Here is a 21468-nt window from a genome sequence, read left to right on the forward strand (position 1 = left end):
CAAGGAATCTTTGGGTTGTCTGAGAATTTATAGCACGACTTTTAATGCTCCTTGGTTGGGGTCTGAGCAGATTATTTGTTGCAATTGCAAACGTAATAAAATGGTGGTCCGATAGTCCAGGATTATGAGGAAAAACATTTAGATCCACAACATTTATTCCATGGGACAAAACTAGGTCCAGAGTATGACTGTGGCAGTGAGTAGGTCCAGAGACATGTTGGACAAAACCCACTGAGTCGATGATGGCTCCGAAAGCCTTTTGGAGTGGGTCTGTGGACTTTTCCATGTGAATGTTAAAGTCACCAAAAATTAGAATATTATCTGCTATGACTACAAGATCCGATAGGAATTCAGGGAACTCAGTGAGGAACACTGCATATGGCCCAGGAGGCCTATAAACAGTAGCTATAAAAAGTGAGTGAGTAGGCTGCATAGATTTCATGACTAGAAGCTCAAAAGACGAAAACGTCATTGTTGTTGTTTTTTTTTGTAAATTGAAATTTGCTATCGTAAATGTTAGCAACACCTCCGCCTTTGCCGGATGCACGGGGGGTATGGTCACTAATGTAACCAGGGGGTGAGGCCTCATTTAACACAGTAAATTCATCAGGCTTAAGCCATGTTTCAGTCAGGCCAATCACATCAAGATTATTATCAGTGATTAGTTCATTGACTATAACTGCCTTGGAAGTGAGGGATCTAACATTAAGTAACCCAATTTTGAGATGTGAGGTATCACAATCTCTTTCAATAATGGCAGGAATGGAGGAGGTCTTTATACTAGTGAGATTGCTAAAGCGAACACCGCCATATGCATTTCTCCGTGTCTTTGCCATGATGAGGGTGACAAAATGACTACCCTAATCAGAATGATGGGAAGTTTGAGAGCGCTCGATTTAATCTAAACAGTAAACAAAAAAGTTGTTTGACCTTTACCCGTTCGGCAATTTCATTGGTCTAATGAAAGCTTCATGCCTCCAAAAAACTGAGCACGTCACAGAATGTGTTTTTTTGGGGAAAAAAAATGTTTAAGCGGGAAAAATCCATATATTAGCCGCGTCATTGTTTAAGCGGCGAGGTTCAAAGCGTGGGAAAAAAGTTGCGACTTATAGTCCGGAATTTACGGTAATCTGTAAACAATTGTTCGAAAAATTACTTGTCATGCACAAAGTAGATGGCCTAACCGACTTGCCAAAACTATAGTTTGTTAACCTCTCTAGGGTATGTGGGACGAAATCGTCCCACCTAGTCAACAGCCAGTGGAATCGAGTGGTGCGATATTCAAATACCTTAGAAATGCTATTACTTCAATTTCTCAAACATATGACTATTTTACACCATTTTAAAGACAAGACTCTCGTTAATCTAACCACATTGTCCGATTTCAAAAAGGCTTTACAACGAAAGCAAAACATTAGATTATGTCAGGAGAGTACCCAGCCAGAAATAATCACACACACAGTTTTCAAGCTAGCATATAATGTCACAAAAACCAAAACTACAGCTAAATGCAGCACTAACCTTTGATGATCTTCATCAGATGACACTCCTAGGACATTATGTTATACAATACATGCATGTTTTGTTCAATCAAGTTCATATTTATATCAAAAACCAGCTTTTTACATTAGCATGTGACGTTCAGAACTAGCAAACATACCGAAAACTTCCGGTGAATTTACTAAATTACTCACGATAAACGTTCACAAAAAAACAAATTATTTTAAGAATTATAGATACAGAACTCCTTTATGCAATCGCGGTGTCCGATTTTAAAATAGCTTTTCGGCAAAAGCACATTTTGCAATATTCTGAGTAGATAGCTCGCCATCACAGGCTAGCTAATTTGACACTCACCAAACTAAGAAAAATTGGATTACCTTTGCTGTTCTTCGTCAGAATACACTCCCAGGACTTCTACTTCATCCACAAATGTTGTTTTGGTTCAAAATAATCCATAGTTATGTTCAAATATCCTCTGTTTTGTTCTTGCGTTCAAGACACTATCCGAACGGTGACGCGCGGACACGTATCGTGACAAAAAAATTCAAAATATTCCATTACCGTACTTCGAAGCATGTCAAACGCTGTTTAAAATCAATTTTTATGCGATTTTTCTCGTAAAATAGCGATAATATTCCGACCGGGAGACGTCTTTTTCGTTCAAAGACTGAAAATGTAAAATGGCCTCTTCACGTGCGCACCCGTCTCATTGTTCTCAGATCGACCACTATCCAAATGCGCTACTGTTTTTCAGGCAGGTGCTGCAAAGTCATCATTCAACGTTCTGGCGCCTTCTGAGAGCCTATGGGAGCCTTAGAAAGTGTCACGTTACAGCAGAGATCCTCTGTTTTCGATAAAGAGAGTATAGAAGGCCAAGAAATGGTCAGAGAGGGCACTTCCTGTACAGAATCTTCTCAGGTTTTGGCCTTCCATATGAGTTTTGTTATACTCACAGACACCATTCAAACAGTTTTAGAAACTTTAGGGTGTTTTCTATCCAAATCAAACAATTATATGCATATTCTAGTTTCTGGGCAGTAGTAATAACCAGATTAAATCGGGTACGTTTTTTATCCGGATGTGAAAATACTGCCCCCTACCCTAGAGAGGTTAACAAGAAATTTTTGCAGTGGATGAAAAACTAGTTTTAATGACTCCAACCTAAGTGTAATTAAACTTCTGTCTTCAACTGTAAATGGCTCTCCAGATATGGTACATTTTGTTCAATCTCAACATGGGTATCAAAAGTGTACTGGTCTTATTCTGATTGCAAACGTTGTATTTCTGCAACCTGTCAGATGGGGTGTTTTCCTTCCTTGTGCAGTTGTATAAAATCAATAATTTATGGTTTACTCATTCAATATACTTTCACCATCTGCTATAATTGTGTTCACAGAGCAACTTGGAACTCAGTTCAGTCAATCGGGATGTTTTTACTCACCAATCTCCCCCACCTCCTCTCATCTTCTCTGAACTACTCCCCCGTAGCCTGTGGCTCTCTCTCTGTAGGGCCTCTGGTCTACCAGAGTTCATCAAATGCCAACCGCTGTTTGTGCTTTGAGTATATATACCCTGGCCGTGGAGAAACACAATTTATTAGTCATCCGCACTCTGCTTTCAAACAAACCTTGCTTGCCGTTAAGGGAAACAGATTACACCAAGCCAACTGGAAATGTATTTTTTTATTTTAACAGCAGAAGTAGTTTTTACATTCACTACATCCCCACGCACAGCCTTCTATCAGCAACAAGTGAATTTGTTGGAGACACCTCTCTGGTGGGGAAAATATGCATATTGTTTTTATGAGGTTTTTAGAATATTTGCATGTCGCCAATTGGATGGAGTCCTAGCCGTTTTTTTTTGCAACAGCCCTGTAAGTCACTTGGATGTGCTACCCTTTCAATCTTAGAAACTCTTTGTGGGGAGGGTACAAAAGTCTTCAGGAATCTATAAAGGACAGAACCCAACTGCATGCATTATCAAATTAGAGCACCATTAAGCAAGCAAAAATGTAATTTTATCAATGTCTAGTTGGTTTTGTGCAATGTTTCGCTTTAACAAAAGAGAGCATTTACATCTACCTGGAAGACCGAACGTTTGCACTCAAACACAAGTGTAAAGGCTGTTTGTTTTGGCATGAATAGACAGCCCTATTAAATTCCTTGTTCTGGTGACTTCTTACAGCTCTTGCACTTGCTGTGCGCCATCTCCCACTCTGCAGGCTACCTGTTTTGACACACTGCGTCACTCACAGATTTACTCCTAATGGTTTACTGGGCGTTCTCATTCGTTGACAAGGTTTGTTTAGATGTTACCGATTTCCAGAGAGGATCTGCTGTTGCTTGTTGACAGGATTTAGATATTGGTAAAGACAACTTCCCCAAACTCCCATTAAACTGACAGAGACAGAAGATGAACATTGATGACAATCATGTGGGCAGAGTAGTAATGGTCTATAGGGAATTAGATCAGTATTCATCTGAAGCAGTCTGTTTGACATCAACGCGTTATGGCCGGGCATTGGATTTGTCTTTGAGTTTAAAACGTAAGGAAAGCTTTTTATCCCCTCGTCTCCCTGATTGTGTTGGCGTCTGTCTATTTGTTAGTGTTTTTGCTTGTGTCATTCTGCGTTTTGTCCGAGTGTGTGTGTGTGTCTGTGTTTTTTGTCTGGCCTCGTTACCAGAAAATGTAATCACTGTGACTCACCTCTCTGGATTTTCTCCATCCCAAACTGTAAAATATGTCCTGTTACACTCTTACCCACCCTCTTCCCTCTTCATTTCCTATGCAAGGAGGCCAATCACATCCCAGCTGCCAAACTCCATCCACTGTTAATAATTAATTTTATCCTGGGTGGTCGGGATCCACATTTCATTACAGGAGGCTGGGCCCTGTCCAAGTCCCACAGATAACACCACCCAACCCAGCCATAACGACAGGACTCAGTCCTAGTCTGGGATTTGCTGTTAGGTTGAGGTTTATGAGCCATGGTATTGGATCATTGTTGTTAGACATCACTGTGAGTCAAGCCCAATTTTAGGCACAGACAAATATCTCCTCTCAGATGGCAAGCAGAATGTGAGTTGTTGCTCTGCGTGACGGCCCGCTGATAAAATGAGACAGAATGAGACAATAACAATGGGATAGCATCCAGCAGTGGCTCATTTGGCGTGACTGTGAGAGTTGTTTACTGTTTATACCTTGTCTTCCTGGAGGCCCTCAGACAGTGTTCATTGAGTACCTAACAACCCGTACAACACAGATTGAGACAAAACACAGAACTCAACCAGATATCAGGGTTGGACACTGTCAATCAATGGTCTTTTAGACCTGTTGCACTCACATCTCAATCAGTACATTTCAATTTGCTCTTGACTTGCTCTACCAATTTTGCAGTTTAAATGTGTCATTTTTGGGGTTTAGTAATGAGGCTTTGCCTGGGTATGACTCTAGTTGATGCTGGATGTCTCTCCTCTCTTCCAGACTATAGTGGATTACTTTGAGGAGAAGAGCTGTCCTGTGACGGAGCGTCTGAAACTCTTCTACTGCTGCCAGGCTCCTCCCAGATGGGCCGTCCAGGTAACACCCCATCATTACCCCGTCACTGCTGATTGGGTTTCTGATTTATGAATTGGTTTCGCTCCACTGTGATTGTGAACTTCATTTTAAGGGCCGACTCACTAACTGAAGTACCACACAGACCAATGTCTTCCATCAAAGCTTTGACTTATGACTTGACCCATTGGAAGTCATGGTCATGATTAAACAATTATTTACATCAGGGTTATATGAGTGAACACTAATTCAGGAGAAAAGGATGGGACCCATCCGCTTGGCCGACTCTTTGAACTCCCACACCTTTGACGGTAGTCCGAGACTTGAAGGATGCTGCCCTTGCTTTGTGACTGTCCTCTCGACCTCCTGCCCGAGGTCCACTACCGCGTTGTCCCCAGAGGAGTCTCATCTATCACCACACGTTTGGTTATATGTGATTTAGTGCGTCAGAGCCTTGATCTAATCTGGACACTTGGCATTCAGACAATATATCTGTCAGGCTGAAGCTCCCTGTTAGCGCCGGCTGCTTTCCAGCCAAAGGCCACCTGATGGCCGCCTCCACTGCAGGATGGCCACTAAAACAGTACGTCTTTGTCCTCCAACTACCAGACAGTTAGTCCCCCTCAGGGTAGAAGCTGCATCAACCTGGTAGTCTTTATATGGTGTTACATGTAAGGCTTGTCTGCTTTCTCGGTCTGTGTATATATTCCGGGAGATGAAGAGTGAGGGATTAGCCTTTTTGTTATTCTGTATTTGTAGCAAGCAGAAAGATGGTTTGTTGACCATGGATGTGTTTATTTCTGTTGTAGCACCTGTCTTGGCCCAGTCAATTTCTCCTTCCTTGTATCAGCTAAGGTGTTTTGAGCGGTGTAATTTGCTCACATTTTCCCTTCACATTTCTGTGAAGGGAATAGTACACAGCGTTGTACGAGATCTTCAGTTTCTTGGCAATTTCTCTCATGGAATAGCCTTCATTTCTCAGAACAAGAATAGACTGACAACATGAACAATGTCTACACTGTATTTCTGATCAATTTGATTTTATTTTAATGGACAAAAAACAAGGCCATTTTTAAGTGACCCCCAAACTTTTGAACGGTAGTGTATATTTAAAGGCACGGGCCTAGTCAACAGAGGGAGAAGAGTGGAGATGGTGAGAGAGCTAGGGAGAAAGGGAGCGAGAGATTGTGGGGTTGTAAGAAAAGGAGGGAGGAAGAGATATGACAAAGAGGTAGAGAGATTGAGAGGGAGGGAGTGTAAAAGACAGGGAAAGAGAGAAATCAGTGGGGCAGGATACATCGCCCAGGCTTCATGTAATAATGGCAAACAGCAATAAAGCTGGAATTGAAGGCACCCTATTGCCGCCTGGGGAATTGAAAGTGCAAGCAAGGCAGAGAATCGTGTGGGCTGTGGTGGTGTTTTTCCTCAGTGAGAGGCGTGCCCGGCATGTAATGATGGCCGTGCCTGCGCACAGAGAAGCTGTGTGGGGAGAGGAGGGACAGGAAGATGGGTTGAGATATAGCACATATTTTAAGATTTGCTTACAGAATTAATAAATCCCCATATAATTCAACAGTCTCTTGTCTGTCTCAGCCCTTCCTGCTTTCAGGGAGATTCTGAAACCACAATATCAGGAGTTTTCCTGGAAACTGGTGAAGAGGCACAAATGGCATGTTCACTGCCGTGGGTCCTATTCGTCTAAATGTCTGCCGTTTGCCATTGGTGTCACGTCCTGGCTCCCCATGGCTCCCCGGTCACGTGATTAGGGTGGTTGACGAGTGGGGTTGTGGGACGGGGGTAAATTCAGATTTATGGGGTCCATCATCCCAGTGGGACGTGGTACGTCACCCCTGAGACGGGATGGGGAGGCGATCACAGGAGAGGACGAGAGGTGATAAAACCCAGAAACCTAGGATTTAGTCTGTGACAAGACAGGCTGTGCTCCAGGTTCAGCTCCCACTCTTTAAGTGGACCGAGAGACAGGGTTTGGGTACAAGGTTAGGGCCTATGTTGCCTTGTGTGAAGATGACAAGATAATGGAAATAGATGTGAGGTCAAAATAGTGGAGATGGAGAGAGTAAAAGGGTGAAGGACACTACCCTGGGTGAAGACACTACCCTGGGTGAAGACACTACCCTGCATATGGCACCACAGCTTGGAATGAATACAACTGGTGTGTGTCTGCGTGTGTAGTTAAGAACAGGCCTGTAGCAGTATTATTATTATTATTTTCACAATAATCGGGAGGATGGCTGCAGCTTAAATACTGCTAAACGGCAGTACATATTTGCACCCTTGAATACAGCAGCTAGGGAAGACCAACTCTCCCAAGCATCCTTTGACCAAAAAAAATACATTTATTGTTATGAATGTGATAAGGACCATTACCGACAGAGACAGAGCTGGGATGGTTCGGGGAGTGTATGCATATGCAGTGTTTCCCCCAGGATTCTTTTCAGCGGTGGCAGGAGGGGGTCTTCCTGCAGGGGGCTGCGAATGGGGTCTTCCTGGGGCATACATCAACATCATATATATTTTTTTACTGTTTAAATAAGAAATGACTTATCCCATGTCCGAACCTCTCTCACATTTACAGAAGCAGCTGGCCAGCCTGCTGACAGACCTGGGCTGCACGAGCTCAGCCCTGCTAATCTACGAGAAGCTGGAGCTGTGGGAGGATGCTGTCATCTGCCTGGAGAGGATGGGCCAGCATGGCAAGGTACAACACAGCCATTACAACCACCAGAAAAAATGTGACTGGCGTTCTCAGGGACAATGCAATACCCATTGCTTTACACAACAGACAAGGTTATTTTCGTACTAAACATGGGCACCACACAAACACACTCAGAGAGAAGCTCATCTTGCCCACACTGGAAGAACAGTGAATATCGCCACTATCACCCTATTGCCTAGCTATCTCGCTCTGCTCCCTACTCCCTCCACCTCTCTGTCTGTCTGTCTGTCTGTGGTGCGCACCTGTTTATGCACTTGTTTGTGTTCTCTGGCGTTCCAGCTGTCAGACACATCAGTCCCAGGGAGATCTGGCTCTGTTTCCCTGGTGTTATTATTAACCTGTCTGCCCCCCCAGGGCCCCCTGGGAAACACACTTCCAGATAGACAGAAATATGCCGTGTTTGGGTTGGATCACGCTCTCACAGAGCCCCCCCGTCCCTCAGTCAATGTCCTCTTGGTGGCGCTGATTGAATGTTCACTTTGGTCTCTTAATGGTGGAACACCAGGAGTTGGAAGTACAGGTCACAAGGGCGGCCAACAGCAACCAATGGCATTGGTTTTAGAGTCTGATTCCCACAGTGCGGCAGAGAATAAAGAATCAAAGATTTGGACGTATGGCAGTTGTTTGTTTTTGTTGGTCCTCCTTTTTGATAGCGGATCGTTTTCCAATTTTTTTGGTGCGGAAAAGTCTCAATGTTTTCACAGGTGTGTTTTTTCTCGCCCGACCTACAAGTGATCTCAGTCAGAATTGACTGAGGTAATGAAGCAGAGAAAAAAGGAAGAGCCAGCGGTAAGGCAACCTGCTTTCTCGCTCTCTTGCACCTGTCAGACGATGTTCTGTCAAGTCCTAACAGAAGTGCCACACCAGGCCAAATGGAGAACCCTGTAACACCTTCCGCCATGTTGCTGTGGTTATGAAAGTCATTGATGAAACCCGTGCCAGATTTGCCGCAAACGCTCTGAGGATGTTCTCCCAAACTGTTACGCAATGGACATCTGGTTCATTCTTGGTCAGATTCTCACAGAAGTATTTTCTCTCCATCTCGATCACCCCTTGTCCTTTCAGTCATCGACCTTTTTAAGTGACATCTCCACATGATTCACAGGGTTCTCATAAATTCGCTGTAGCATCACCACATCCATCTCTCTGGATCAACAGAGTTTGGCTGCGACAGATTGAGCAGAAATGAGTATTCCACAAGCACACAGAGCATACTCCCTTCAGGTGGGCAGGGCTGACCCACTCACAGTCCCAACCCTGAATGCGAGGCCTGCAGGCTTTTGTGCTCTGTTATTGACTTACAGCTTGTTTTGTCTTCCAATCTGATTACAGAGGTGCATTCTGGTCAATAAAGTAAGTCCTTCATTCTAAAACTATGTGCTTTGGCCAAAGCCAGCGGTCCATGTAACATGATAAAAAAAAATGCTAGGCAATCCATTTGTCTGGAGAAGATGGGTAGATTTCAGCCAGTAGTGTCTTTGTACTAAACGTGCTGCTCCTGCTCTCGGTGTCTGAATGCATGCTTAATGTGAATGAGCCATAACCAGCCGCAGCCTGTAAAAAAGAAACAAGCTAAAATGGACAAACAGGTAAGCGGAGAGGGGAAGGGAGCTTCTGCCAGTCTTGAGCACGTGATGTAAGTTTATCCACTAGAGTTTTGAAGCTAATTGTCGTATTACACAAGCTTCTGTGTAAACCTTTCAGCAAATAAACAAGACAAAATATTGAACAAAACTGTTATGGTATAACCCAGTCCAAAATATCCACATTTGAAATAAATGTATTGTATTGACAAATGTTTAATGCACCTCTGTACAAATGGGGCAGTAAATCACATATGAATATCCCAGTACATGTAATTCAGCCGTACAACCGATTCAGAGAGTATATATTTTCGCATTCACAACATCTGAATGGTATGTTTTTTTTATTTATTATTTTTACGTTTTTTTTTATACATTTATCGATATGACATTACATCATTACATAACACTAATAACAAAAACATAACACCCAACAAGACAGCACCTTTCAACCATATGTCTGTGGTTGGACTACTAAACAGCAAGTAAATATAAATGAATAATAATATAAGAAAGTAATAATACATTTTTTTGATAAAAATAAATAAATATGTAAGCATAAAAAAAATACCCATTACACATACATTTGTTCTAACTTATACCCTAGCTTCTCACCCGCACGTCGGGTCCCGTATATCATTCAAAAAGTGTTCCCATGTCATACTACATTTCCCTTTCCTCCTGTAATTTCTCTCTCTCTCACGATGAGTTTGAGCCAACATGTTATTTTCAGACTATCTGCACTCTTCCAGTTATGTCGTATGAGTCTAGCCGCAGTAAGAAAACCCACTGAGGCAAGCCCAAACTCTTCTTTGCTAATACCTGGTGGTAAAATAAATATATCCCCTAATACACTGCGTGCACAATTATTAGGCAAGTGAGTATTCTGATCTTATCATTGTTTCTATTCACATTTTCGAACTCCAAACCATATAAACTTGAATGCTTATTGGATTTAATCATTTTCAGGTGATATGTATTTGTGTAATGAGGGAGGGTGTGGCGAAAGTGAATAACACCTTATATCAAGGTGTGCATAATTATTAGGCAGCCTCATTACCTCAGGTAAAATGGACCAAAAAAGGCATTTAACTGACACTGAAAAGCCAAAAATGTAAAATGCCTTTCAGACGGATGCGACACTCTTTAAATAGCTAAACTATTGAGGTGTGACCACCGGACATTCAAACGTTTTGTTGCGAATAGTCAACTGGGGCGCAAAAAACGCATGGGGAAGAAAAGGCGCAAATGAACTGCAAAAAGACTTGAGAAGAATTAAACGTCAAACTACCAGGAACCCATTATCCTCCAGTGCCACCGTATTCCAGAACTGCAACCTACCTGGAGTGTTCAGAAGTACAAGGTGTCAAGTGCTCAGAGACATGGCCAAGGTCAAGAAGACTGAAACAAGACCACCACTGAATAAGGTTCACAAGTTGAAGCGTCAAGATTGGGCAAAGACATACCTGAAGACAGATTTTTCAAAGGTTTTATCGACAGATGAAATGAGTGACTCTTGATGGACCAAATGGATGGGCCCGTGGCTGGATCAGTAATGGACACAGGGCACCACTTTGAGTCAGGTACCAGCAAGGTGAAGGAGGGGTACTGGTATGGGCTGCTATCATTGAGGATGAGGTAGTTGGACCTTTTCGGGTTGAAGATGGACTGAAACTCAACTCCCAAACCTACTGCCAATTTCTGGAAGATTCTTTCGTCAAACAGTGGTACAGGAAGAAGTCCTCAGCATTCTAGAAGGCCATGATCTTTATGCAGGACAATGCTCCATCACATGCATCCAAGTACTCTACTGCTTGGCTAGCCAGCAAGGGCCTCAAAGATGCCTGAATAATGATCTGGCCCCCTTCCTCACCTGACTTAAATCCTATTGAGAACTTGTGGGCCCTTCTCAAACGTGAGATTTACAGTGATGGAAGACAATACACCTTTTTGAACAGCATTTGGGAGGCTGTGGTTGCTGCTTCAGCGAAAATTGATTGTGAACAGATCAAGAAACTGACAGACTCCATGGATGGAAGGCTCATGGCAGTTATTGAAAATAAGGGTGGCTATATTGGTCACTGAATATTTTTGAAAGGCCAAAAATGTTATATAATTGTCATTTTGTGTTACTTATCTGTTACACTTACTCTAAAAATTGAGAATAAACAAGTGAGTTGAGAGAAATTATTTTTGTAATTTAGTTGCCTAATAATTGTGCACACTAATAGTTGCCTAATAATTGTGCACACTTATATATTTCCCTGAGAAAGACAAAACTCACTTTTCCTTTGTTAAACATTGAGGTTCAATAACATTTTGGATTGAGTGAGAGCATTGTGTTTGTTCAACAATAAAATGAATCCCGAGGAATACAATTTGCCTAATAATTGTGCACGCAGTGTAAATAAGCACAGCTGTGGGGACTCTGGGATAAGCTGTCCCACCCATTCTTCAAGCTTTTTAAGAACCTCCTTCCAAAAAGGGAGCACCATGGGACATCCCCATATAGCATGCAGAAAGGTGCCTACTTCCCCCTTGCATTTCCAGCATAAGTTATTTAGCAATAAACCCATTTTATGTAATCTAACTGGGGTCCAGTAGTAATCTTATAATGTGTAAATTTACCCATTGTATCCCTGGTACGCCACCCTACATTGGAAATAATATTTTTCCATACATCCTACTCAGTCACAATTAAGATCCCTCTGCCAAATCAATCTTAAATTCTCACAATGTCCATATTGTGCATATGAGATTATTTTATATAACACTGAAGCAGAGTGTGATATTCCTGGTATCATGAAATATTGTTCTAACAAGTTTTCATCACTCTGGAGGTTAATACTCATAAGAGACCCCATGCAGCTCCTTATACCATGCCCAAACCGGATGTGCACGTGCGTCCGCGTGATTTTGTCCCCCCGCACCAAACGCAATCACGACACGTAGGTTGAAATATCAACCAATTATATTAATTTGGACAGGTCGAAAGCATTAAACATGCATGGCAATTTAGCTAGATAGCTTGCAGTTGCTTGCTAATTGGCTTATTTAGCTGGCAAGCTTGCTGTTGCTAGCTAATTTGTCCTGGGATATAAACGTTGATTAGTTATTTTACCAGAAATACACAAGGTCCTCTACTCCGACAATTAATCCACACATAAAACGGTCAACCGAATCGTTTCTAGTCATCTCTCCTCCTTCCAGGCTTTTTCTTCTTTGGACTTTAGATGCCAATAAACCATCTAACTTTCATAATAAGGTGTATTACCACAACCGACCGACCGATCTCAGTTCATCTTTCAATCACCCACGTGGGTATAACCAATGAGAAGGTGGCACGTGGGTATATGCTTCTAAAAGCCAATGATGAGATGGGAGAGGCAGGACTTGCATCACGTTTGGTGTCACAAATAGAAGCAACTTCTATTTTAGCGCCTGGCAACGCAGACACTCGTTGGTGCGTGTGAGTAGTGTGGGTGCAATGATTGAATAACATGTATGTGTACATTTATTTTGCAATGCTCGCGCACACGCCGCGTCTGGTTTGAGTAGCGTGTTAGTTGTAAGTATTTCCAGAAATCGCCCTTATCTGGCAAATTACATTTCTCCTTCAGCTCCTGATAGGACATAAGCCCTCGTTTCTCATATAGATCCCTTAGTGCATGCAGGCTTTGTCTTAGCCATACCATCCCAGATACGTTGTTTTCCTATGTAAACTGATGGGTTGTGCCATATGGAAGAATTTTTTGTTTTTTTTACTTGGAAATTCCAAGCATCTTAGGAATCTTAACCCAAACCTCTCGAATGTTGAAGGATTGGGTTAACCTCTTCAGTTGGTTGTCTCTGAATAATTTTTAGTGATAATGCCTCAATATGCTTAAACGGGGCTGTGATAGACCTCTGAGTCCATCTCAAATGGGAATCGTAATTGCCCCAGTGTCTGGCCAATTTGGCTACTTCAAATGATATGTTGTATAGTTCTACATTGGGTAATGCGAGTCCTCCTTTATCCCTTGGAGCATATAACTTGTTGACATTTATTCTGTTTTTTTCCCCATCCCAAAGATAATCCTTAATCATTTGATTGTACTGCTTAAATAGTAAGGGGGAGATGGTCACAGGGAGCATCATGGACACAAAATTCAACTGTGGCGCCACAAACATTTTAACAGTATTTATTTTGCCCCATAAAGTAAGATTAAGCAACCTCCATTTATCAAGATTATTCTTAATTTTTTTTGTAGAGGTGGCTACATTAATTTGCATGATTCTGTAGCTCATTGCTCCGTTTTATACCCAGTTATTTAATACCTGACGGCACCCATTTTAACTGAAATGAAGTAATTGCAACAGGAGGACATAAATTTGATACAGGCATAGACTCTGACTTCTGCCAATTCATCTTATAACCAGATATCTGTGAGAACATCTCAATTGTGTTCAAAAACCAAAGGGATTGATGTGGCCGATTCCCTAATAAGTAACAATATGTCTTCAGCATATATAAACAGCTTATGCTCTCTGGCACCTCCCATCACTCCTTTGATTCCTGAATCAGCTCTGATTGCTGCTGCCAAGGGCTCCAAAAATTGAGTAAAAAGGAGAGGTGAGAGAGGACTGCCCTGCTGGGTTCTCCTCGACAAATTAAAAAAGGAAGAGAGCATACCATTTGTGAGGACTGCTGTTCTTGGATTGGAATATAATACCTTAACCCACTTGATAAATCTAAGGCCCAAGCCGAACATTTCAAGGGTATACGTCAAAAAGCCGCACTCCAACCTATCGAATGCCTTCTCTGCATCTAGGGAAAGGGCTGCCACCTGAGTATCCTCTTTTTGACTCAGCCACATGAGGTGAAGCAAACGTCTAAGATTCTGTGGAGGTTCTACTTTTTACAAATCCCACCTTATAATATGAGGTCAAACCTTCTCCAGCCTCATCTAGTACTTTGGAGAGCAGCTTACAATCAATTTCAATTAATCTGGGTCAGTGGGGGGTCTATCCTTTTTGAGAATTAATGAAATGAGTGCCTTATTAAAAGTGTCATGTAGCTGCTCCAGTTCCAGAGCTTCTGCGTACACCTGTGTTAATATGAGCTAATACGTCAATATTCCTCTTATAATACTCAGCCGGGAAGCCGTCTAATCCTGGTGACTTTCCAGACTTCATTGAGGTGATGGCTGTTCTTATCTCAGATTATAGTATAGGAGTGTCCAAATCCTTTATTTGATCTGGGGACAACCCCGGAAGCTTTATTTTTGAAAAAGAAGGCATTCAATTTAGCTGGGTGTAAGTTACATTCAGACTTGTAAAGAGTCAAATAAAAGTCACAAAACACATTATCTTTTGTACCAGTCAGTACCTCCCCACTTCCATTTTTAATAGCTGGTATTACAAAACTGGCATCTGTTTGTTTCAATTGTCTAGTCAATCATTTACCCGTTTTTTTCACCACTTTCAAACATATTCAGCCTTTTTGTTATAGATCTCATGTAATTGAAACTTCAGATTACAGACTTGTTTCAACAGTGACTTTTTCCATCTCTTTAATTTGAGAGACTAGTTTTTCAACTCTTTCTTTCTACTGGTTTGTGCTAATATTTTGCCTTTAACATAAGCTTTAGAGGCCTCCCACACTACTCAATTTATCAGTGGAACCAATGTTTGTTTGGAAAAAAAAACACTTGAGGTCTTCATTGAGGGAAAGATGAAGTGTTTTGTCTTGGAATAAGGACGTATTCATCCTAAATCGAATGCTTTTCTCAGCCATATCAGCCTAAACTGCTATACATAATTCCACTGTTGCGTGGCCAGTCAAAGCAATAACCCCTATTTTACAATCTATCACTTCTTTAGTCATACTCTTGGAAATTAGGAAGTAATCTATTTGGTACAGTTTTAGAATACGTTGTTTAATCAAGAATACTGAAGCAGAAATTAAAGGAAATGGGAAAACAAGTTCTATGAACCCATATAAAATCACATCAATTCCAATATTTTCAAGGTTGTTAGTTCCATCTACTTAATTTACCGACATATTTGACCACTCAACTTGAATACAGTCACTGTGTAGCCAACTGGCTAAACCTCCAGTGACAAAAATAGCATTGTAGCTATACAGTCTGAAAATAAATACAGTCTGCTAAATACTGTAGCTATTAGTTTGCAGAATTGTCATTTCAGTGTCTTTGCGATAGTGTGTCACATAAACACTGTCCCATAGTGAACTCACCGGCCAATATAGCTATGCCATCCATGCCCTTATTTCTGGTCCTCTGAGTTTTACTTGAGGAAGCTGTCTTGCCCCCTTCCATTAAGCGTAGCACAGCTGGGTAGGCGAGTGTAAAACGTACATCCAACTCATGCAGCCTCTTCCTTGTTTAAAAAAACCCAACAAAAACTTTATACATTTTTAGATATAACAAAAAACAGTACAACCGCAACCCCTCATTCTCCCATCTATGCATCCATCCCCTCCACTCCCTCCAAACCACCCACCCACCAAGCCATCTATAAAAGTAAGTTAAATAGGAAAGAAAAACAGAAACAAACAGTAATAGAAACAAAAACAATGGGGGAAAAAGTTGAATAAAAATTAATATTAGCACAAATGGCCACTAGAACAGACATGACTGCTAACCAAACTATGCAAGTTACACTAAGTAAAAGACAGGCTCTACACGTATTGTATTAATGGGGACCAGGTCAAACTTTTGTCGGGACCCATGCACAGTGTACCAAACCTTCTCCGGAGGCAGAGATGACATCACCACCTTAACCCACTGCATAAAGGAGGGAGGCTTTGCAGACTTTCAGTGAAAGAGGACAATGAGGCGAGCTAGCAGCTATCGCATTTGCCTGATGCGCGGTAGCATTCCAGTCCAGGGGAAGTTCCCCAAAAATAGCGGTGACCGGGTTAGGGATAACAGTTGTATTACACATATGTGAGAATACTTAAAAAATTGTGTCCCAAAGGCCACTCAAAGATTGGCATGGCCAAAACATGTGTCCCACAGTTGCTGGACTGTGGTGGCATCTCAAACACTTGGGGTCAACATTTGTGTAGATTTTTGCCAATCTGTCATTTGAGTAATGGAGACGGTGCAAAACCTTAAACTGAATAAGCCCATGCCTTATGCAAAATGTGTGGTTATGCTCAATACTTTGCCATGTATGATCTGGTAGCTCGCCACCTATATCTTGCTCCCATGCAGATTTTGTATTTGCAAAGGAAGGCGGATTAATGTTCTGTATTAGGTTGTATAATCTGGGGATTGTGCCCATCAGGTAGGGTTAAGATCTAAGCACCCCTCGACTGGACACTTAGTAGGCTTGAGTGGAAATGAATGGAAATGTTTTTTGGCAAAGCTGCGAGTTTGCACGTATCTAAAAAAGTGGTTATTGGGAATATATACAGTCAAGGGGATTCTAACCGAAATAGTCGCCTGGGTAAGTGTCTGTGGCAGTTTCTGACTAGAAAGGATTTCATTGAGCCGAGGATAGGGGAAAGTTTAGAGGAGAATGCTTTATAAAATTCAGTAGGGAAGCCATCAGGTTTTCGAGGTCATCAACCTTGGAAGTGAGATTGACGACATCTGATGATAGCCGGGTGACTTGCTCTTCCAGTGTCACCACTTTGTCGGAGTAAAAATGTGCGCCATCTTCCAGGCTATTCAGAGGGGTATCATGTCTCGCCAACTCTTCGTTAACGGAGTCGATCTTTATTTTGACCTTGGTGGCGAAAATATCCATTTGTGCGGATAGGTCAGTGGATAATGACTCCACCTTAGCCAGCACAGTCTGTTCAGATTTAATGATAGCCGCCATTACCATGGCTAGGGCGGGGGATCAGAGTCCGTGTCAGGTGAGCCCGAGACTTCAGCAGAGGCCTGCTCTTTTGTGGCCCGCGGCCGTTGTTGTCTCGACATTTTACTATTAAAAGGCCAACATTTTCCAGGAAAAAAAGCCAGATTAGTAAATTGGGTTCGATTTGAAATTAAATGTTACAAAATGAACACGGTGCGGGAGGTATTGGTCAAGTATTAATAGTAAATTGTTTGTCCTGGGTCAGAGCACAGAGAAAATGCGTCTTCACATGTTGTTACTCACCAGTGCCCCAGCCTCTTTCTTGTTGCTGTAAAAAGCATAATTTTATCTACCAGCTCCTTGGTCATATCGGGAAAGAATGATAGCTTGCAGCCCTTCCACGTCACCTCTCTCTTCTCCCGATACATTCCCTTCGCAAGAGGCCAGCACTCACTCTCCAGATCTCTGAGAAAGTGGATGATGATCGGTCTAGGTGGATGATTCTCGCACGGTATTGGTGCTAGGGAACGGTGGACTCGTCCAGATCCACCCCCAGAGCCTTCGAGATAATTTGTATGATGCATTCCCATGGCTTGCCATTCTCCAGGCCCTCCTTGACCCCTAAAAGTCTTAAATTGAGGCACCTGTCTCGGTTAGCTGCGTCTTGCACGCTTCTGTGGAGATCCTCATACATTTTGGCTTTCTTCTCTGCTTTCTTAATCAGTTAGTTGTTGTCGTTGTCATCCTCCGGCGTTGATATCCGACCCTCTGCCTCATCTAGCCTCTGTAATATGACTGATACGTCTTCTTGCATATCCATCTGAGGTTGCTTGACCAGAGAAACATTCGATTCAAGAGATTCAAGAATGGTGCTGACTCTACCCATTTCTTCCATGGCCTTCTGTAGGGATGATTGCAAGGCCGACAATGAGCTAGGTTCTATGTTCTGCCCTTTCAACGTCATGCTTGCTGAAGAAATGCTAGCAACCGAGCTAGTCCTGTTAGCCATTGCGCTAGCGATGGTGCTACGTGTATGTGTTGAATCTGAATTCAACGCAGACATTGCAGAGAAACTTCAATAAAACAACGAAAATAAACTTTCCCCTCAAGCAACTATACTAAATTGAGTATTCTATCAAACTTAGAAGAAATTGGGAGGGTTTTATCTGGAGGCTCCTTTCAAACAACCACCTTGCTTCGCAGAATCACGTGATTCCCATTGTTCAGTTTTTCAAAAATATTCCAAGCCTGATTGGATTTCATTTGATGTGCAACTGTACTGTGGAAAATGACTCTCTCCTCACAAAAACGATTCATGGCTCCCACTGTAAGACAGGGCCCATTTACACAAGCAACAGATCTAGCCAAAGGGTGATTCCTCTCTACCCTTAAACAAGGGTTCAGAGAACTCCGTATTTGATTTTCCCAATGCAATAAGGGTTTCTCTCTACCTCTCTACCTTTCCTCCCGCTCTCACTCTGTCTTTATGGAGGAGCACACTGGGGGTTCTAAAGGGTGGCCATGCTCCGAGGTTATTCACAATCACCCTTTTCCATTTCCCCAGAAGGTCTACTGAAGTACTACTTTAGATTCAAGTCATTCTCCAGTGAGAAGCACATAGTCTCTGTCTTATTGCCTGGCAAGAGCATGTCAAGGGCAATATCATAGAGTTTTCTAATCAGTTAATTCTTTGCCAGCAGTCGGCTGTAGGTGTGCCCCGTTGATCTTGTGAGAATATAAACTCCCTAACATGCATTTTCATGGTAATAAATGTTTCCATTCTTTAAGGGAAACAGTCTTTCCTGGGTGTGCAGCACCCTTCCAAATAACTGAATGGAAGGCAACTACAGGATTAAATGCAGTACATATAGCTGTAAAACTGACTTGTTTAAATACAAGTGAAAGACTTGTTGAAGGCCAGAACTTGGAAGGGATCAGGATCCAGCAGCAGCGATTGGTGTGTGTGTGGTCTGGAAAAGGCCATGGCAGCCCAGTTCTTTGTTTTGATCAGCAGCACTATTGTGTGATGTGATGGCAATTTGTTACCCTGAAGAACGATTTTGATATTTGAAGGAAAATCCGATGGAAATGGTTTTATAATGGGCTGTAAATTGTTGGCTAGCTCCCTCCAGTAGAGGAAAAAGGGTTTAATTCTAATGTGGATGCACATGTCCTCTAAGATGAGTTTGTCCGACGTTATATTCTACTATTGTATGTGTGGTCAGGGTAAATACAAATATGTGAAATATGAGTGGAAGAGATTACCAACGTAATCGGATAACAGCCATAGTCATTATGATATTTATACTCTGTGGTTAAATGATTGGAAAAGAAAAGCTGAGAGAAAGCGACGACTTACTGGTTATATACAGTACCAGTCAAAAGTTTTGACACCTACCCATTCAAGGTTATTTGTTTCTTTTATTTTCTTTCATTACAGTTACCAGCCTCAGAAATTGCAGCCCAAATAAATGCTTCACAGAATTCAAGTCACAGCCACATCTCAACATCAACTGTTCAGAGGAGACTGTGTGAATCAGGCATTCATGGTTGAATTGTTGCAAAGAAATCACTACTAAAGGACACCAATAAGAAGAAGATTTGCTTGGGCCAAAAAACACAAGCAATGGACATTAGACCGGTGGAAATCGGTTCTTTGTTCTGATGAGTCCAAATGTGAGATTTTTGGTTACAAACGCTGTCTCTTTGTGAGACGCTTAGTAGGTGAACGGATGATCTCCGCATATGTGGTTCCCACAGTGAAGGATGGAGGAGGAGGTGTGATGGTGCTTTGCTGGTGACACTGTTGGTGATTTATTTAGAATTCAAGGCACACTTAACCTGCATGGCTACCACAGCATTCTGCAGCGATACGCCATCCCATCTGGTTTGCGCTTAGTGGACTATCATTTGATTTTCAACAGGACAATGACCCAACACACCTCCAGGCTGTGTAAGGGCTATTTGACCAAGGAGAGTGATGGAGTGCTGCATCAGATGACCTGGCCTCCACAATCCCCCGACCTCAACCCAATTGAGATGGTTTGGGATGAGTTGGACCGCAGAGTGAAGGAAAAGCAGCCAACAAGTGCTGAGCATATATGGGAACTCCTTCAAGACTGTTGGAAAAGCATTCCAGGTGAAGCTGGTTGAGAGAATGCCAAGAGTGTGCAAAGTCAAGGCAAAGGGTGGGTACTTTGAAGAATCTCAAATATAATATATTTGCTTAACACTTTTTTTGTTGTTGGTTACTACATGATTTCATATGCGTTATTTCATAGTTGTGATGTCTTCACTATTATTCTACAATGTAGAAAATAGTAAAATAAAGAAAAGGTCTTGAATGAGTCGGTGTGTCCAAGCTTTTGACTGGTACTGTATGTCGGTCTCCTGTCATCGGTTGAGTTGCTGACCTCCCCTCACTGTTCTGTGGTACCATTCCCCTATTCTCAACCCAATCTGTTATTTGCGATATTGCAGAGGTCCATGCTTCTACTATCCAAGCTGATACGAAAAACACCTTTTTGTTCAAACAAATATTCCACTTTGCCAGCCGTATTGTTTTTACATTGTAATTCCATGTGTTGGAGTTGAGTTCAGGGTCTTGTGGTGTGGTAGAGATGGCTATGGTTACAAGCTGCTTCATGGGGGCCCAGTGTGTGCCAGTGGACTTGGCCCAGATTCAGCCTTCAGAATGGGATCCAGTAAAAGAAACCAATGAAAACCCAGAAACCCTTGCGCCCAAAAAACACTCAGGCTGTGGGTAGATTGGCACATGAACAAAGCAGCATCTTAAAGTGAAGGGAAACCTGATCATTATTCTTCAAATAAATCAGTTTTTACATTTGTATTTAGTCAGTTGGCAGCTGAGGGGGGGACAAGCAAGTGGGGCAACAGTAAGTGTGGCCGTTGGGATTGACCCCTAGTCTCCATTGGGGAGCAGTATGTGACTGGCCATGGGGATTGAACCCTGGTCTCCATTGGGGAGCAGTATGTGACTGGCCATGGGGATTGAACCCTGGTCTCCATTGGGGAGCAGTGTCTGACTAGCCATGGGGATTGAACCCTGGTCTCCATTGGGGAGCAGTGTGTGAATGGCCATGGGGATTGAACCCTGGTCTCCATTGGGGAGCAGTATGTGACTGGCCATGGGGATTGAACCCTGGTCTCCATTGGGGAGCAGTATGTGACTGGCCATGGGGATTGAACCCTGGTCTCCGCTGGGGAGCAGTATGTGACTGGCCATGAGCATTACCGTTAGACCACATGCACTTCACA

The 21468-nt window shown here is 42.4% G+C and overlaps 1 protein-coding gene across 2 annotated transcripts in view; it reads left to right on the forward strand.

The window, feature by feature from the left end:
* ttc27 (tetratricopeptide repeat domain 27) overlaps positions 1–21468 on the forward strand; it is a 136709-nt gene that overhangs the window by 99950 nt on the left and 15291 nt on the right. For both annotated transcript variants that reach the window (XM_014154511.3, XM_014154512.3), the window contains exons 11-12: positions 4987–5082; positions 7655–7777. In XM_014154511.3, coding sequence (XP_014009986.2) covers positions 4987–5082; positions 7655–7777 — 219 coding nt within the window. The remainder of the gene's footprint in view (positions 1–4986; positions 5083–7654; positions 7778–21468) is intronic.

Source organism: Salmo salar, chromosome 18 (assembly GCF_965601325.2).
Source record: "Salmo salar chromosome 18, fSalSal1, whole genome shotgun sequence".
Taxonomy (NCBI): domain Eukaryota; kingdom Metazoa; phylum Chordata; class Actinopteri; order Salmoniformes; family Salmonidae; genus Salmo; species Salmo salar.